This window comes from Durio zibethinus, chromosome 22, assembly GCF_047325235.1.
Source record: "Durio zibethinus cultivar Kanyao isolate XHJ-2024 chromosome 22, ASM4732523v1, whole genome shotgun sequence".
Classification (NCBI taxonomy): Eukaryota; Viridiplantae; Streptophyta; class Magnoliopsida; order Malvales; family Malvaceae; genus Durio; species Durio zibethinus.
In genome coordinates, this window is record NC_143183.1 from 20,263,759 (window position 1) to 20,282,455 (window position 18,697).

The 18,697-nt window shown below is 31.8% G+C and overlaps 3 protein-coding genes across 4 annotated transcripts; 2 read left to right on the forward strand and 1 right to left on the reverse strand.

Moving 5' to 3' along the window:
- Positions 1-2,559: 2,559 nt before the first annotated feature.
- Positions 2,560-10,428, forward strand: LOC111306808 (kinase family with ARM repeat domain-containing protein). Of its 2 annotated transcripts, XM_089752038.1 has the most exons (11): positions 4,084-4,243; positions 4,343-4,432; positions 4,654-4,706; positions 4,793-4,868; positions 5,056-5,117; positions 5,225-5,303; positions 5,397-5,456; positions 5,610-7,268; positions 7,595-8,464; positions 9,031-10,156; positions 10,230-10,428. In XM_089752038.1, the coding sequence occupies exons 1-10, from the start codon at positions 4,196-4,198 to the stop codon at positions 10,144-10,146; spliced, it is 4,113 nt and encodes a 1,370-aa protein (XP_089608164.1). In that variant the 5' UTR covers positions 4,084-4,195; the 3' UTR covers positions 10,147-10,156; positions 10,230-10,428. The 2 variants fall into 2 exon arrangements, with proteins under 2 accessions (XP_089608165.1, XP_089608164.1); XM_089752039.1 differs by lacking the exons at positions 4,084-4,243; positions 4,343-4,432 and adding an exon at positions 2,560-2,981.
- Positions 10,429-11,737: 1,309 nt separating this feature from the next.
- On the forward strand, positions 11,738-12,486 carry LOC111307450 (classical arabinogalactan protein 25-like). The gene has a single exon (XM_022905469.2). The coding sequence runs from the start codon at positions 11,862-11,864 to the stop codon at positions 12,288-12,290; it is 429 nt and encodes a 142-aa protein (XP_022761204.1). The 5' UTR covers positions 11,738-11,861; the 3' UTR covers positions 12,291-12,486.
- A 2,380-nt stretch (positions 12,487-14,866) lies between these two features.
- LOC111307451 (acyl carrier protein 1, chloroplastic-like) lies at positions 14,867-17,185 on the reverse strand. Its single transcript, XM_022905470.2, has 4 exons — positions 16,926-17,185; positions 16,199-16,282; positions 15,611-15,733; positions 14,867-15,296 (listed from the first exon to the last, which is right to left on the reverse strand). Exons 1-4 carry the CDS (start codon positions 16,989-16,991, stop codon positions 15,168-15,170), a joined length of 402 nt encoding a protein of 133 aa, XP_022761205.2. The 5' UTR covers positions 16,992-17,185; the 3' UTR covers positions 14,867-15,167.
- Between the last annotated feature and the right edge of the window lie 1,512 nt (positions 17,186-18,697).

Here is an 18,697-nt window from a genome sequence, read left to right on the forward strand (position 1 = left end):
TACCTTTTAACTCGCATGTGCCGAGTTTCTTTGGTTGAAATTACTTTTTTGCTCCTATGTATCTTTATGCTATCTGGATCTACTCTTGGGCCTCTAGCGGCCTATGGCCATGTCTCCACCGACCTATCCAAATAAATGTATTCAGTTTTAGAGGAGTTATTATGGAAATTTGATGTGATTTAATTGTAATTATAAAATTTAAATTGAAATTTAATTATTAATAAAAATTAGATTTATTCAATTAAATTATGTTTTTTTGGTAAGAAAATTAAATTATGTTTTAAAAAAAATAATACATTCATTATTAATTTGAATTTTGTGGCTGGTCAACAAATTTTTTGAATTACGTGATTATGATCAAGCATGTTAAAATTCTATAACAACTCTCCTGCATAGGGTGCATAATATTAAAGCTTTTACAATTCAAACAATCAAATTAATTAATAAATTTTTCTTATTTTTAAAAAGATATGTATTCCGTTAAAAATAAATAAAAAGGATAATTATTCTATAAATTTAAGATAAAATTTTTATTTTTATAAACCATTCATGCAATTGTCACATTTATTTAATAATTAATTCATTTTTAAAGTATAATGAAATGAAGGTTCCGTTTGTTTTGTAAAAAATAATTTTTAAAATATAATTTTTATATTTTTAAGTATTTATTTGATAAAAAATTGATTAATCAATAAAAAATAATTTATTGATGAAAAAAATAAAATCATATTTTTTGAAATTACCTTACAAATTTGAAAAAAATATATTTTTCAAAAAATAATTATTTATGAGTAGAACTATTTATTAATACTTTTAAACATAATTTTACTTATAAATAATATTATATTAATAAATAATTAATATATACTAATAAATAATAAATGAATAAATAATATTATATTATTATATATTAATAAATAAATAATATTCTAATCTTTTAATAAATAAATAATATTATATTAATAAATATTATGATATTAATTAATAAATAATATAGTTTTAATATAATGAATTACAAAATATTACATTAATTAATAATATTATAATATACTAATAACTAATATAAAAAATAATAAATAGTTTTATTTTAAGTATTTTTATATTAACATAATAGTTTAATATTAAATATTTTATTAAAATACAATTATTTTTTAATATTAATAATTTTAATAATAAATAATTTCAATATACTTTAATAATAAATAATTTTTAATATTCTAATAGTTATATTAATATTATTTGAAATTTTTTGATTTTTCATAAAATAACTAAACAACAAAAAAAATTTTATTAACTCATCCAAATAATAACAAATCTTTTTTAATTCAAAAAATGTAAATATTTTTTTAAAAATTATTTTTTGAAAGACATTTTTCGCAAAACAAATGAAACTAAACATTTGTCAACTTTTAAATTCACTTATAAATTTTAAAAAATTATTATGGATATATTGAATAATCATTTTCAATAATAATCTTTATTGCTTGTAAAAAATGAAAATATACAAGGATTTATTCTTCATTGGTGTGTGTTGGCCAGTGTTAAAGATAATGGAAAGAAAATTGCTCGTGGAAATGAAAATGGAAACGATAAAAGGTTATAATGTAAGTCCCGTGAGCTCATTTTAAGATTGAAAAAATACAATTTAATTATAATTCAATGGATCGTAAAAAAAAATAAAATAAATTTCAAGATTTGTCATTAAATTATTCATGATTTTCAAATAAATCATTATACTTTAATTTATACCAACAAAATCATTGAAATTTTATAAAAATGTCAAATTCAATCACTCAAATGAATTTTATCTAAATTATTAAGAGAAAAATGATATAACAACCTAGTAAGAGTAAAAAAAAAAATCGAGAAATTCAAAAATCGGTTTAAAATTATAATATTTGGTTCGGATCAAATTTAGATATTAAATATATATATTAAATACAAATTAGATTTTAGATTAGAAGATGAAAAACAAAAAAAAATTAAATCCAATTGAGTTATATATTTTTCATAATTTATATATATATTTTAAAATTTTATAAAATAAAATAATAAATTTATATAAAATTTACTTAAATATATTAAAATTTTATATTAAATTAATATATAAAAATTATAAATTAATAAATAAAATTTGATTTGATTTTAATTAAATAAAAATTTAATTTTTAAAAATTTATAATATTATATAACATTTTAAAAAAATCGAATCAATTTGATCTAATAGAATCATTATCACCCTTACAACTTGATAGATATAACCACATCAACTGCCACATGGGCAGATAAAAAAAAAAATTCTATTTTCACCGCCCTGTGGCAAACCTGCCACCCAAGCATTAACAGCAACCGAGACCCAAGAAAAAAAAAAAAAGAAAAAAAACCAGCGTCCAACTGATACACGTAACCTACAAATAGAATCATTGTAGTAACGTTATTTATTGTTATAGATTCATCAAACCCATAACTATACTGTGATGCTAGAAATTTATTTTTTATTTTTTACTTGAAATGACAGTGGCTTGTTTTGTTTCATTTTAGGGTGAACTTGAATGCCGATGAAATTGAACCTTTAAACACAGATTTTGGATATGATCCCTCAACACCGCATCTTCCTCTTCGTAAACCAAATGGTAGAGACCCACAGTAGCCAAGCCATTCAAGAGGCCTTGCAGGACTACCTGAGTCACCGCCGACCTCTCCCATTTCCTTTATTTTCCTTCCTTCACTTTCACCGCCTCCGCTTGTGGAAAGCCTTTCCGTTACGCCGTCAGAAGCTTCTCTCCACTAACGCCCGCTTCACCATGGTCTTCATGCCGCTAATCCTTCTCGCCTTGATGACATGGTAGATCCTATTTAGAGTTGATTTTTTTTACCGACGTGCGTAATCCGTGGCCGATCGTCGTGGCGTTTTATGTCATCGAGGAGGACATCATTAGATCCTCCAGATTTGTCTATTGCAACCAAATGCCGCGTAACTGGTGAGTAGAGTTGCTTCTCTCACAGGGGTCGGGTCAAGTCCACTCTAGTTGGGCATGCCCGTGTTCTGTTCCTATTTTAAGCATTCAAATAACGCTTCCCCACCACATCTCATTTGCTGGTAATGCTTGGGTGGTGGTAGGCTTGTGCATGTGGTGGTTAAACAGGTTTTTCTTTTTTTTTTTTGTAAAATTTGTTGACTAATACTAAAATTTACTTAAAAAAATAACTTAATTGAATTATTTATCATATTTCAATCAAGTTTTCAATTTAATTTCTCGCATGTCACCAGAATTTTGATCATATGTAATTTTAAAGTGGCCCCACAAGATTTTATTTTAAAATGAACACAATTGAAATTCTTTTCAATTTCTTAAACATTATTTTTTGTTGCATATAAATCAATTTTGCAACAATTTTTTTGATGAAACATAAATAAAAGTATGGTTCAAAATTTTATTCTCCAAATAATAGCTATTTGAATTAATGATAGGTGAATTTATTTAGATTATTTGAATACTTTTACTAATTATTTTTGCTTTTAAAATTTTATTATAAAAGGAAGAATAAAAAGATAAAAAATAATATAATCATTACATTAAGATAAAAAAAATATTTAAAATATAAATACCGAACATAACATAATTTATTTATGTAAAAATAGAATCATGCATTTTGTTATATTTTGTGTATAATCATTTAAAAGCTTTATTTATATTTCGCATCCAAGTTCTTTTTTTTTTCTATTTTCGAAAACAAAAAATAAATTGAAAAATCGCCAACCAAATAAATCGACTTTATTTTTTCTTCCAAGAATTTATATTCATTAAAAAAGTTTTTCAAATTTAAATGTTTTAAAGTTCAAAGCTTCAAGCCCAGTCTGATCTGGCCTAGTAAACAATACGTTTGCCCAGCCCATCTTAAAATCATATCATGTTTAAGCCACGTGATTTGGATTAGATGCTGCCACGTAAGCCCGACATATATAATTTTTTATCCTTTTTTGATTTTCAATTTACATTCATTTCCCGCTCATTTCTACAGTTCCTCTCTTTCTCTCTCTTGATTTGACAAATAGCTAAAGCCAGTATCTATCTCTCTCTCACTCGAATCCCATCTATATCTTCTCCCTTCAAAAAGCTCCCAACAAATCTTCTTACCGAAACACCATCCACCGTTCTCCTAATTTTCAGATCGGAACCCTAACCTTCTGAACATGAACCATTACCACATCTACGAAGCCATTGGTCGCGGCAAATACTCGGTAAAAATTTCTTATTCTCTCAGATTCACCAAAATTTTCGTCTCGATTAACTTCGATTTTGCTATTTTTTTCACTTAAAATTTTCAATATTTTTGATAGACTGTGTATAAAGGAAGGAAGAAGAAGACGATTGAGTATTTCGCAATCAAAAGCGTTGATAAATCACAGCGGAGCAAAGTTCTCCAAGAAGTAACATCCGCTTTTTTTTTTTTTTTGAGATGATTTGAATGATTAATTACTAATATTGAAAATTAAGCCGCTATTTATACAATTTTAGCTTGTTTCTATTTTTGAAACAATTTTATAATCTTGATATTGATGTTTAATTACTAATATTAGTGCAAAACAAGCTGCTGTTTATGCGATTTTAGCATTTATTTTTACTCTTTTGCATGATTGTTTTTTTTCAGGTTAGGATACTTCACTCTTTAAATGATCCGAATATACTAAAGTTTTACTCATGGTATGCTTTTGCCCAATTTAGATATTTTTCTTGTAAAATTTTTTGCATATTTAAATTTTTCTCAATTTTGTTTCTTGTGTACCAAGGTATGAAACTTCTGCACATTTGTGGTTAGTTTTGGAATTCTGTACCGGTGGAGATCTCATGACCTTATTACGGCAGGTACTTATTGCTCGCTTCTTTTTTTTTTTTTTTTTTTGGTTTTCATTTCTTTTAAGCATGAAAGGAGCTATGGAATTTTGTTGGTCTTATTCACTAAGTCAGATTTGAGGATCTTGAATGCGGGAATGCTGCTTTGGAAACAGATTTTGAGTTGCATTATCAAATTCTTTTTATTAATGGATTGCAGGATGGTCAACTGCCGGAAGATTCAATTCATTTTTTGGCCTATGATCTTGTCAGAGCTTTGCAGTAAGGATATATGTTCTTTTTCTTTTTTTTTTTTTGTTTTGCAGTTTGCCATCGTGAATGTAATTTGTCTTCCGTGAGTTACTAATGGAAATGTTTGTTGTTATTAGATATTTACATTCAAAAGGAATCATTTACTGTGATTTGAAACCATCAAACATCCTTTTGGATGAGAATGGGCATACAAAGGTACCTATACTCTATAACTTTTTCATAACATCGAGTTGCTATCATCGTACTTGCTATGCAATTGAGTTTCACATGTGTATTTGTGTGATGCAGTTATGTGACTTTGCACTTGCAAGAAAGTTGAGTGATATATCTAAAACACCTTCTTCCATGGTAGGTTCTTGTAAGCATTGTAACATTCTATTTCTATGTGCCGTATACATGATTTAAATTGCCAATTTAATGAAGTTCTGTAAGTATTCTTTTCACTTTTCCCCCTTTCTAAGTTGTTTATTATTGTGCTTTCTGCTATATGCACTTGTTTAGCTGCCACAAGCAAAACGTGGAACACCCTGTTATATGGCCCCTGAATTATTTGAGGATGGAGGTGTCCATTCTTATGCATCTGATTTTTGGGCCCTAGGTTGTGTGCTATATGAGTGTTATGCAGGAAAGCCTCCTTTTGTTGGAAGGGAGTTCACTCAGCTTGTAAAATCCATCCTCTCAGATCCGACTCCTCCACTCCCAGGAAGTCCAAGCCCTTCTTTTGTCAACATTGTTAATTCTCTCCTGATTAAAGATCCAGCCGAGAGAATAAAGTGGTCTGAGCTTTGTGTACATGCCTTTTGGAGGACTAAAGTTTCTCTAATACCTTTACCTCCTCAGCCTGCTTTTGAAAACATGATTGAGTTATATGCTAAACCATGTCTCTCAGAGCGTAATGGTGACAGATCTTCTCAAAGCAGGACCCCTCCTAAATATAGAGAAAAAGATTCAAAAGGGTCTTCAAGAAAAGATGAGAATTCTCTGGTGGGTTTAAGAGGCCATGAGACACCAGCTAAGGGTACACCAACTGGCCGTAAAACTCAAACAAATGCTTCTGGCAGAGGAGTGGAGGAGAAGCATAAAGATCATTCTGGTGCTATTAAGCGTGTGAACCTCTTGAGGTTATCTAGAATAGCCAAAACAAACTTACAAAGGGAGAATGAGAAGGAAAACTACCGAAGGCCCTTTCCCAATAGCTCTGAGAATGAATCTGAAGTTAAAATTGAGAACACTGATATGGAACTTGATTTTGATGAGAACACTGAAGAGGAAGTGCATGATGAACCAGATGGGTCAGATGTCCCGATTTGTACAACTGAACAAAAAATTTCAAGTCAGAATCAGCAACAGCTCAAAGTGGAAGAGAGGGATAATAACATTGACAAATCAGACAGCCAATCTGTGAGTAATTTGCCTGCCTCAGATGAATCAAAAGCATATGATCAGGAATCATCTTCAGATCATGTTGAAGTGGCTGCTACCCCACCCAGTGTCAGTTCCCAACACAGAAACCAGAGAATTAAGGAAAGTCCAGGGTCTGCCTTTGAGTCTGATTGTTCAAAATCATCCAATAATATCTCCCAAGTTCTCTGGCATCCTTCTGATCTTTCTGTAAGACCTGTAATGCCAAGCAGAAAAGCTGATAAAATGTCAGAGGTAATTCCTTCGCTACCGTTTGAGGCATTGCAATCATCTGATTTTGTAAAGATGTCAAAGGAACAATTGGATGCATTCACCAATAGGATCGTATTGATATTTGGTGGAAATGCTGGTATTGGTGAGAAGCAAAATGTGATTAGATACCTTGAGATGCTTGGTAATAATGCAGATGCAGCTAATATCTTGACTAATGGCCCAATAATGCTCATGCTTGTGAAAATGCTTAGGCAGTCCAAGACTTCAGCTTTGCGTGTACAACTTGCTTCACTGATTGGCTTGCTGATCCGGCATTCTACTTTTATTGAAGATGACTTGGCAAATTCCGGAATTTTAGGTGCACTTACTGATGGTCTTAGAGACAGGCAGGAAAAAGTGAGAAGATTTTCTATGGCTGCTTTAGGTGAATTACTGTTCTATATTTCCACTCAGAATGAGCACACAAGAGATAACAACCCACTTGAATCTCCATCAAAAGACAACAAGCCTGTATCTGACTGGCAGGTCTGTTTCATATGCCATTGCTCTAAATTTGAGATTGTATACCTGATATTAATAAGTGGAATCTTGATTTTCTATGATGTTGCTTCTTATTTTTTCATGCTTCAAACAAGTCAGAAACTTCCAAAATACAATGTTAATAGAAAGTTGTGAATATTTAATCAGAGAAACTACTGAAATATATGATAATAGAAAGTTCTGAAGTATTTAATCAGATGCTTTAAGAGAACTGTTGGTTGTGCAATACCCTTATGCCTGTTATGTTTCTTTCCCAGCAGATTTTCAATTATTTTTAATTATTTGTAAGGATTTTCTTCCCTTATTGGCAGGTTCCAAATTCATTGATTTCATTAGTGTCATCAGTTTTACGTAAAGGAGAGGATGATATGACTCAGCTTTATGCACTTAGGACCATGGAAAACATTTGCAGTCAAGGTGCTCATTGGGCATCTCGTTTCACCAGTCAGGATGTGATTAGTAACCTGTGTTACATTTATAGGGCTGCAGGGAAGCAGGAGAACATGAGGCTAACGGCTGGATCTTGTTTGGTTCGCCTTGTTCGTTTCAGTCCCCATTGCATTCAACAAGTTATAGATAGGCTTTCACTCAAGGATACTGCATCTGCTCTTAACAAGGGAAGTCTGCGCGAGCAGCAAATCAGCTTAAATCTTCTAAATATGGCTATGCTTGGAAGCCATCTGTTCACAAATATAGGACGGTACCTTCTACCTTTGGTGGAGGACAAGAATCTGGTTCCTAGTCTTGTGTCTCTTATTGAGCAAGGAAGTGAAGTTTTGAGGGGCAAAGCACTTGTTTTAGTGGCTCTTCTTTGTAAGAATGGTAAGAGATGGTTACCACAATTCTTTTGCAACGCAAGGTTACTCCCCACAGTGGACAGATTGGCAAAAGAGAAGGATAGCTATCTACAGCAGTGTCTAGATTCATTTCTTCATGTCGTGGCATCTACAGTGCCTGGCTTACTGGATGGAATAACTGGAGATATTCAGCAAATGATGGGTGGAAGGCGACATGGGCAGATCTCTGCCCTTACCAGTCGTGCAGCTCCAAAGAACAATATTCATTTGTTCCCCGTTGTTCTTCATCTTCTTGGGAGCTCATCATTTAAAAACAGATTGGTGACTCATCAGGTCTTGCGGCAGTTGGCAAATCTTATCCAAGTTGTAGAGACACCATTTCAAGTAAGTAGTTGTTTCTGAGCCATCTTTCTTTGTCATCACTGATTATAAACTTTTGACCGCATATCTTCATTTTTCTTTACAAAGTCAAGATATAGTTTCTGTCAGCCACTAGAAAGTATATACTGTTGGGCTTGATCTCCAAGTTGACTATCTAAATATGTTGAAACTTTGAATGACATGTTTGTTGCCAGATGCATATGTACCTTGTCTTGAGCAACATGAGAAGAGAAAACAAGAAATGTGATAGATTGGAAAAATATCCGTTGCAAGTAGTAATCAATGCCCATACAGTCATTGCAAACTTTGTTAAATTTTTCTAAGATAGGCCTCTAAAAGAGTATGTAAATGATATATTCCAAAAGAAGTTTCTACCAAGCTGTTTCAACGGTGAAATACTTCTGCTAGTTTTCTTTGCAAATTGCTGCAAATTCTTGGCCCAATTATTGACTTTTTACCACTTTAAGATGTACAGAGTGGGTTCTTTGCTCTCTTATGCCAAAGTTATTAATAAATATGATAAATAATCATCACAAATACTGACACAGGCTATTTTTTTTGTTGAACAGGGACGGGACGACTTCCAAATAACATTATTACGAGTTCTGGAATCTATACCAGAGGAGTCTCCGGTAATCCTTGAAAGCTCTAATATTTTTATTCATGGAATTCTTCCTAGCCTTGCTGTTCTTTACAAGGGCAATAAAGATGGTAATGCCAGATTTTTGTGCCTCAAAATTATGTTTGATGTGATGGTCGTCTTCTTGAATGAACCTTCATTAATTGATCAAAGGTCAGAGGATCTGAAATTGATATCTAATTCTCATTTTCTTCCTCTCTACCCCACCTTGATTGAAGATGAAGATCCCATTCCCATGTATGCGCAGAAGCTTCTAGTGATGCTAATTGAGTTTGATTATATTAAAATCCCTGATATTTTAGAACTGAAAATGGTCTCCAAATGTTATGAATTTTTGCTTGGCGATCTGACAAATGCAAATGTAAACAATGTCAAACTTTGTCTGGCTTTGGCTTCTGCTCCAGAGATGGATTCTAAGCTGCTTTCGCAGCTAAAGGTAGTTCGGAAGATTGGAAATCTTTTGGAGTTTGTATACGCAAAGGATATGGAAGACTTTCTTGAACCAACTCTTGGCTTGTGCAGGGCTTTCCTTCTGCGCTCTGTAGGCGGTAGAAATGGTTTTGTTTATACAAAAGAACCCACACTTTTAGCTGATACTTCTTCTGAGTCAAGTGGTCCAGTTGATCAGCAGCACTGCATAAGAGATATAATGGATTTTGGCAGCAATATTGGAGTCTTGTTGGAGTTAAGTGCATCTCATGAAGCAAACATCGCAGATGTAGCATCTGAATGTGTTGTATTGTTGCTCAAGGCAGCTCCAAGGGAAGCTACAACTGGATTCCTAACTAATCTTCCAAAGGCAGGTTCAATCCTTGAGTCCTGGCGCAAGGGCATCTCTCACTTGCTATTGCTGCGGATATTGCATGCTGTGGGTTATTCCTGTAGGCAATACCTGTCCCATGCCATGATACTATCAATATCCATACCTGAAATTACACGGATCGAAGGCATTGTTTCTGAGCTGAAAACCTCAAGTTTACCTGGATTGTCTAATGTCGCTTCCCTTGTAGTCTCGGAGTTGCAGCGGCTTCCACGTTGCATTTGAAGTTCTTGAGGTCGTCTGAGTTTCTTTTTTGCTTGTTTCCTTTTATAGATTAATATATTCTTAGATTTACTTACGTGTTACAGGCATCATGGAGCAACTGATTTTTCAAAAGGACATAAAAATGTTTATGCAGTTCTGGACTAGCCGACTAAGGTGGTCAAAATGATCCATGTTTGAGAGGTGAGTTATATTTTATATCGTCCTGTTCTTGGCCTGTAACTGTCTAATCCATGTATGCTTGGTATCTTCTTTGATCTATTCAATTTATGTTTTGTTGGTTCCTCCAAGATTTTACTTGAAAGAAACCGCTGTACGTTTATGCATTTCCTTATGCAAGTTTGATACAAGAGGCATGGAACAACTTTATCGTCCAATCTTAGTGGTTGCCTAGCCTATATTTCTTGCTTCAAAGGGGCACCCAAAGTTGCTTATCCGTCCATAGACCTTGCCTCCCTTGAGCTGGGCCTTGAAAATAAATTTTCAAACTCGGATTCGGTCCAACTTGGGATTTTATTTTATTAATAAAAATTATTTATTATATAATTTTATTTTTAAAATATATTTAAAATATTAAAGTATTAATGTAAATTATTTTTAATATAATCGGATACAAAGAGGGGTTGGGATCAGAATGGTATTTAGATTACCAACTGGCAACTAGAATCGGCTTTTTTGTTGAAAAATTAATATATTTATTTAGAGTCTATTATTTCCTCCAGCTGTGTAATATACTTTGATTCCCGAAGAATTAAATGGAAAAGATAATGTGCTGAAAACTATAAGTTAAGTTCTTACCATTAAAAAACTTTAATTATTGAATAGTTTGTTATTCCCATTGAAAATTTTGCTTCTTTTTAAAGGAAAAAAGGTTCTTAATTTTGTTTCGTATTTTCTCCTCATATCAGTTTAAGTAAATTTATTTAATGAATTTAGCGAATTCACGAAACTTGTGTAATTAAAAGATTTTTCTTTCTTTTGTTGGCAATGGTGGTTAGAAATCAAAAGTGATCTTAAATCAGTTTGGTGAATGACAGTTTGCTTCAACTACCTGGAGCATCAAAATTTTAGTTTGCTCATCTCCAATATATATTAGTTACATTAAAGGTCGGAAACCAAAAATCAGATGTCCTTTCACTTCGAACTCATGTACACGAGGATTGTTTGTTCTTGTTCATGTTTTGCCCATTGTCTTCTGGTCAGTAAAGCCGTAATTTCCGGGAACTTAACTTTTTGTGTCGAAACAAAACAACTGTTCTTTTTTTCTCTGTTTTTACACCTTTGGCCCAAAATATTCTTGCTTAATCTTTCCTCAAAGTAAATAATGTAAAAATCCCCAATCCCATAAATTTGAATTGATTCACCGAAGAAAAGGGATTTGCCAAATTCACGGGCTCGTAAAGGAATCATCAGCTAACAAACATGTCACAACAAAAATTCACTAAGCTTTTGTCTCTTTTTTTTCTACATTGCCAACCTGTATTTTCACATCACTGGCCCATTGTGGATTGCCATGTGGCAGTTGGCCCCAATTAGATCCCCTTAGTCTTACCTTTTTAAAGGACTCCATGATCACTCCCAACCTAAAGGCTCACACCCTTTCTCCACTTTCCTTTTGCAAAGGATTGATCATTACTTGATATATCCTATATACATATATATATATATAACATTTTACATTCTCCAATAAGTGTGACATTGATTTCTTTATCATTAGAATGGCCTCCTTTTGGTTTCTCTTACTCTTTATCATCATGTCTTTCATGGCATCATCACCTTTGCTATCTTTAGCTTCTTCATCTTCTCAGTTAAGTTCAGATACCCCTACTATTCCAGCTTCACCAGAATCTATGTCAGATCCACCTATGTCTCCTTTCCAAGAATTGTCACCAGATATTGCTCCCCTTTTGCCATCTCCTGGTGGAGTTGTGCCCACAACTGGCTCATCCATGCCCACCATTCCTTCCAGCCCAAGTCCTCCAAACCCGGATGACTCAATGGCGGCAGGTCCCGGCTCTGCATTTCCACCATTTGGATCATTACCAGCTTCCGCCACGTCTCCTAGAATATCAGTTGGGTCTTTAAACTTAGCAGCTTTTTTGGTTGTGGTAGCATATTGCGTATTGCAGCTTGTTAAAGTACTGTAAATTAATTTGTTGGTTAGAAAACTTCAGTCTTTGCTCATCTTCATTTTTTTTCACCTGTCATAGTACATGATTACGATGTATCTAGCTAGCTAGCTACTCCTAATACAGTTGTTTGCTTTTACGGCTCCTTTAAAGAGTTGTATTAATTGAAATAAACATCGATTGTTGTCCATACATAAAGAAAAGTTGAACTACTTTTACTTAAATTGCATTTAACGTAAGAGTAAGAGTTTCGTTTTTGTTACACTGTCAGTGTAATTTATAATTAGCTTTTGACACAAAATTCAAGTGAGATAAGTTACTCAATCATTCGAGTGATTCGAATTAGGATAAAAATATTATTTGAGTCATTCGAGTTAGGATAAGATATTCAGTTCAATTTAGGACATAAATGTGAACGACACATTTGATTGAAATCATCTAGTCTTCGGTTAAAAAAAAAAACAAAAAAGAAAATTTTCTATTCTTCACAAGCTTTCATGGCTTTTTAGATCCTAAAGGACTTACGATTTCCCTGCTTCCAATTGTTGATAAACAATAAGCAGGTGGCACATGGTTTTGTGCCCGCAACTATGTTTGGCATGTGAGACACACCAAACGACCAGGTGTTCGGTACCTCTTTTATTGAAGAATCCATCACATGTTGGTTGATCTTGCTTAATAAAATACTGGTGTTTAGGTGAACCTGTTTTGTCTGTTTTGAGGCTGTCATCTTCCTTAAGATTGTCTTTTTCTTTCCTTTTGCTTTTACCCCATTTCTACTTTTGGAGTCCCATACTGCACTTAAGAGACCACCACTTTTGCTTTGCCACGATGAACTCATTTTTTCCTTCTGTTCAGGGGAATGGCAAAAGGCAAAAAGAAAAAAAAAAGAAAAAAGAGGGAAGATGTAAGAGAATTAGGCTTCACTATTTGATAATAAATAGATAATTTTAAAATTTTTATTTATTTTGTGAATATAAGGCTTAATTCAAATGGTTTATTTATTTTTCTTATAATATGGATTCTTTCATATTGAAATTTGATCCCTAGCATTTGTAAATTTCTTTTTTTATAATTTTTTAAACATTGACTTTCTTTGTATATAAAAAAAAAAGCTTAATGTTTGAATAAATTTAAAATGATTAAAATGTCTTCTTCATAATTCTTTCTTCCTAAACAAGTAAAACTGGACTAAGATTACTATTTACCATCTTGTACCTAAGATAAAAATTTGATTCATCAACAGGAAAAAAAAGAACTCCTTGGAGGAACTACCCTTTCTTTTTCTTCTGTTAAGTTTCCAAATTGTTCTTGCTTTTCATAATTACATTACCCTTGGCTAACTTTGAGAAAAACTTCTGGTTGAATCAGGAACAACTTTTAACCTTTTTCTCAAGGTAAGTAATGGGGGTGAAAAATGGAAATCATTTAGATGACAGGGTGTTCTCAGGATTCAAAAGGCACTTTTCAAAGTTCAAACAATCAAACATTACAGCTAGAGAAATTGACTGAAAAAAGTAGATAACGTACTAAAATACTATTCATATGTAAAATTTTAAGAGATGATATTTATTAAATTTTGAATTCAAATTGCTTTTGATTTATAAAAAAACAAAATTTTATAAAGAGGAAGAGAGATGACGGGATTAGAATTTACATTTACATGCTTTTTTCAACGTCTTTTAACCATTAAATCAAGAGATGAAAGGTAATTTTAAATTTAAATTTGAATACTTACAATTTTTTTTCTTATTTTTAAAGTATCCCAAATTAAAAAATCTTTTATATTATACAAAAAAAAAACAAAAAAACAAAAGTTTCAAATGATTATCATGGATGTTTATTGGAGCTTTGGAAGGATTCCCACGTGTACCAAGTTACTTCTTCATGTCTCAGGGTTAACTTTAACAACGCTCTCATTGTTTGTTTGTATTTTTCCCTTTTTTTTCCCCAATTAATTTGAAATTTAATTAGTCAGGTTGGAAGGTGAATTAGAAATTTAGAACTGAAATCCCACCCAACTTAAAAACATTAAAGGGTATAGCTTACTTACACCTTTCGGGTCAAGTCGGGTCCTGTTTATCTTGAGTTGTCTAGTCGGACGCGGGTTTTTCTCGGGTTGCCTGGATGTTTTCAAGATGTCCTAGCCAAGATGAAAAATGATGCTTAATAGATACTCAAACCTGTGGACTATCACGCACTCTCCTTTAACATCAGTCATCTTTTGAAAACCCTAAACCAACCCAACTCTATTTTTCCCTCGAAAAAAAAGTAAGCAATGCAAGAAAAAGGCATATAGTCTATAGCATTTTCAAGGTGGAAAAATGCTTTTGGCCTGGAACATAATGTGTTTATGATAACATAAAATAAAACTATTTGAACTAAACTTAAATAATTATCCAAGTCTTTATTATTTTATTACAATCTATTAAAATCTCAAACATTTATTTTTAATTTTTAGATAAAAATTGATTAAGTGTCTAGGCTTATTTTCGTTCAATTAAATAAAAATAAATATTTAAAGCTTCAATTATGTGAAAATAAATATTTAATAATTTAATCAAATAAAAAATAAATATTTGACGACTCATTAATTATAATAAAACAATAGAAACTTAAATAATTATTTAATTTTTGTTTAAGGGTTTTTTTTTTTTTTTTGAGGTACTTGTGCCTAAAACAAATGCCTAAGGACAACAGGGAAATGAGACATTTGAGTTTTACATAAACTGTAAGGACAATGATGAACAGCCAAATTTCAAGTTGGCTCATCAGAGAAGATACTCTGGTTTAAGCGTCCATTAGCAACAAAACAAACTAACAGTATGACAACAAGGGAGAGGCAAATCAGGGGTTTTTAAGGGGACTTTGTCACCCTCTGTTTGCAGCAACATCTTAAGCGTTATTCTTTTCCTTGAGCATCTCAATCAGATCAGCTGCGTCCTGAACAGTGCTAATACTCTGGGCACTGTCTTCTTCCACACTGATACCGAACTCCTCCTCAAGTCCCATCACAATCTCAACCTGAATCAAGATATATTGGCAGTATTGGATGTTAATATACACACACACACACATATATATATAGATATATTTGAATATGAACATAATAGATGCACCTCATCCAAGCACATAATGTAAAAACAGAAACAGAATAATAGCAGATCAGTCCATAGTCAAATAGCGATTTTTTTTTTTTTAATACAAGAACATCATGAGAAGATTTTGAAACAAACATCCATACTTGAAATAATACGACATAACTTCAAAAATATATTTTCAACCAAGAACCAAATACATATCGGACAACACATAAAACACAGTAGATATTTGGTTACCGTGTCAAGAGAATCAGCTCCAAGTTCGGCAAACTTTGACTCTCCGGTGAGGGAAGAACCATCAGGTAGTGCCAGTTGCTTCCTCACTATTTCACAAACTTTGTCCACAGTCTCTGGTTTGGCCTGAACATATTAACATCCCCGTTGCCGGTTAAGAACATTCATTCTGACGGAGAAATGCATTTAAAGGCTTCGTATCACCACAAAGGACAAAAGGACTATCCTCCCATCATTGTAATGTGATTGACAAATGCAGTACATGCTTGCATATTGCATATAGTCAAGATTTCAAAGGACATAATAATACTCATCCAGGGTAATACATATGTATGACGAATTGGATCTCTTCAGATTGATAAATGTACCTAGAAACAAGTCTGGCTTGGGCAATACAGCCATGGTTCATGGTCCTTGCATCTGTATGATTACATATTTATGACCATGTTTTAATATTAGATGGACCCTATGATTGGATAGTAGGCAATCTTGTTTGTCATTAAAGAAAACTGCATAGCTAAATGAATAAGTTGATGGATGCAAATGCACAAATCCGAGCAAAAAACAGAGCAGATGGAAAGAAAAGCTTACCATACAGGAAACGCGGAAGCCTGGCTGCATTCTAAGAGATGGGAAGCTAACTGATTTGACATTAGAGATCCCACGAAGAGGTAACTGCTCAAACAGAATTGAATAAATCAACAGAAAACCTCTATTAAAAGCAGAACATCTAGACAGAACATGACAACAGATGCTGTTGCATGTTTGACTAGGAATCACATAACTTTGGGTGTCTCACACAAAGCATATAGGCAATCAGCTGGATTGAGTTCGTTTGAATAGCTTTAATTCTTCAATCAGAAAGCAAAGACAACTTTCATGGAAATGATGAAACAATCATGAAAGATTAAACTTAATAAGTATTTCAAATTTCAAGAAGCCTTTAAAGTTTATGACTTTATTAGAAAATTCATGCAACAACAGATCAAAGATTGCATCTTTCCAGTTTTCAACTATTTACATGATTAAATTCTTTAAATATTTAAATTTCACCATCAGATCCAAAAACCCATAAAGGAAAAACACTTAAAAAGAATTTAAAACAACCCCAAGAAAATGAAAATCAAATCCACCAAAAACTCTGTCACTACCCAAAAACAAAAGACAGAACAGCAATATCAACATTTCTAACCAAACCCAGCTTAAAAACCAAAAGAAAAAGGCCAAAAAAGATATGACAAGAACCAAAAGACAAAAATCAGATCCTAAACCAAAGAAAAACATGAAGAGAAAAAGGAGGATCAAGATGAATTGTGACCTGGGTCTGCCTGAAAGAACTTGAAAGAGAAGTGAAGTTCAATGAAGCTCCAGTTAAAGAAGCCATTGGAATCGGTTTCGATAGATGCAAGGAAGAGAGAAACAGAAAGAAGAGGCGGAGATCACGAAGACACAAAGATAGAAGGTGTTTGAGTTTAAAAGAGTTCAAGAGTCCAACGGTTTTATAGATGCCTTGCCTAGTTGTTTGCTTCTAGTTTTTAAGTTGCGGAGAGATTCGTTGGCCATTCCCATTGCGCCCCCTTTTCATAGTTTTCATCGAAAACCACATTTTAAGACTTGCCCACGAGTTTCATTTCTCATGCCACCTTCTTTCTTTTATTGATTTCATCGTTTTTTGAAAAAAAAAAAATCTTTGCTCAACGAACATAATTTTATGACTAATTAATTCAACATACCATAATTTTACTTGTTCTGATTTTGACAAAAGAATCTGAGCATATCATTCATTGAATCTTGTAATATCTTAAGTTATAACAAAATAGTATTAGTAAAAAATTCGTATAGATGCGAATATCTTAATAAATACTTATAAAAATTATTAATATTATAGTTTCATAGGTATCAATAATGTGATTAATGGATAGAATATTAAATTATTAATTTTAGTATTTTAGTAATCAAGATTTGACTCATAATAATTTTAAGTTTAAAAAAAAGAATTATAATCCTATAATTTTAAGAGATAAATTTAATTGGAAGTCATGTCTTTTTAAATGCAACAGTTACTAAAATCATAGTTAAATTATTACTAAAATAATCCCAATACCTATTACCAAAAAAATGTAACAATTAGTACTAAACCAAGTTTGAATGGTTAAGTTTATTTTGATGTAGGACTTTATTAAATATGCAATATAATGAGAAAAGAAGATGAAAATAAAATGTATGAAGGATGGAAAATAAATGGAAAGAAATTCAGTGACTAGGCATAGATTATATTCACAAATTTAAGTTAAGGCAAATGTCTTTCTTCATGCATTTTGGCCACCAAAATGTGCCGTTGATCAAACTCATTGATGAACACGAATCAATTAAAAATAAAAAAAAAGGTAATTTAATCCACATTATTAAATTGGAGAATAAAGGCAACCAATATTGGTTAACCTAAAACATGAATTGCATGTTTCATGCTTGCATAGGTGTTTGACAATTTGGTAGCTATATGGGCAAAATCAATGTCATACCGATCGTGTTTGCTTTTCAGTTAATACGAAGACAGCAAATAATTTTGATAGATAAATTGATAAATTGGACGACCATAATCTAATAGAATATGTTCGGTTTTTTTATATTATTTTTTAATACACAAATCATCATTACTTATGTGTGTGAAATTCATACTTAATGATATATATATATGAACAATGATGATAATATTTCAAATGTTTGAGCTCATATGAATTAGGGGCAAGAAAAAAAAATTGAGAGATCTAAAAATCGATTTGAAATCATAACGTTTGATTCGATTTAGATTGATTTTTTTCTTATTCAGTTCAAATCAAATTTGAATATTAAATATATATATTAGATTTGATCAGATTTTAGGTCAAAGGGTGAAAAATAAAATCAAATCGAATTATATATATTTTTTAGTTTTTATATATTTTTAAAATTTTTATAAAATAAAAAAATAATTTTATATCAACATTTATTTAAATATATTAAAATAATAAATAAAAATTACAAAAATTAAAAATTAAAAACAAGTAAACAAAACAGAATCGAATCGAACTGATAAAATTCAGTTCAAAT

What these genes read in the sequence shown, in the direction of transcription:
- LOC111306808 (XM_089752038.1), top strand. Translation starts at nt 4,196, where the DNA reads ATGAACCATTACCACATCTACGAAGCCATTGGTCGCGGCAAATACTCG. An exon ending in TTGGTCGCGGCAAATACTCG is followed by an intron (nt 4,244 to 4,342) that starts GTAAAAATTTCT and finishes TATTTTTGATAG; the next exon opens with ACTGTGTATAAAGGAAGGAA. An exon ending in CTAAAACACCTTCTTCCATG is followed by an intron (nt 5,457 to 5,609) that starts GTAGGTTCTTGT and finishes GCACTTGTTTAG; the next exon opens with CTGCCACAAGCAAAACGTGG.
- LOC111307450 (XM_022905469.2), top strand. Translation starts at nt 11,862, where the DNA reads ATGGCCTCCTTTTGGTTTCTCTTACTCTTTATCATCATGTCTTTCATG.
- LOC111307451 (XM_022905470.2), bottom strand. Translation starts at nt 16,991, where the DNA reads ATGGCTTCTTTAACTGGAGCTTCATTGAACTTCACTTCTCTTTCAAGT. An exon ending in GCTTCCGCGTTTCCTGTATG is followed by an intron (nt 15,734 to 16,198) that starts GTAAGCTTTTCT and finishes TAATATGTTCAG; the next exon opens with GCCAAACCAGAGACTGTGGA. An exon ending in GAGCTGATTCTCTTGACACG is followed by an intron (nt 15,297 to 15,610) that starts GTAACCAAATAT and finishes ATCTTGATTCAG; the next exon opens with GTTGAGATTGTGATGGGACT.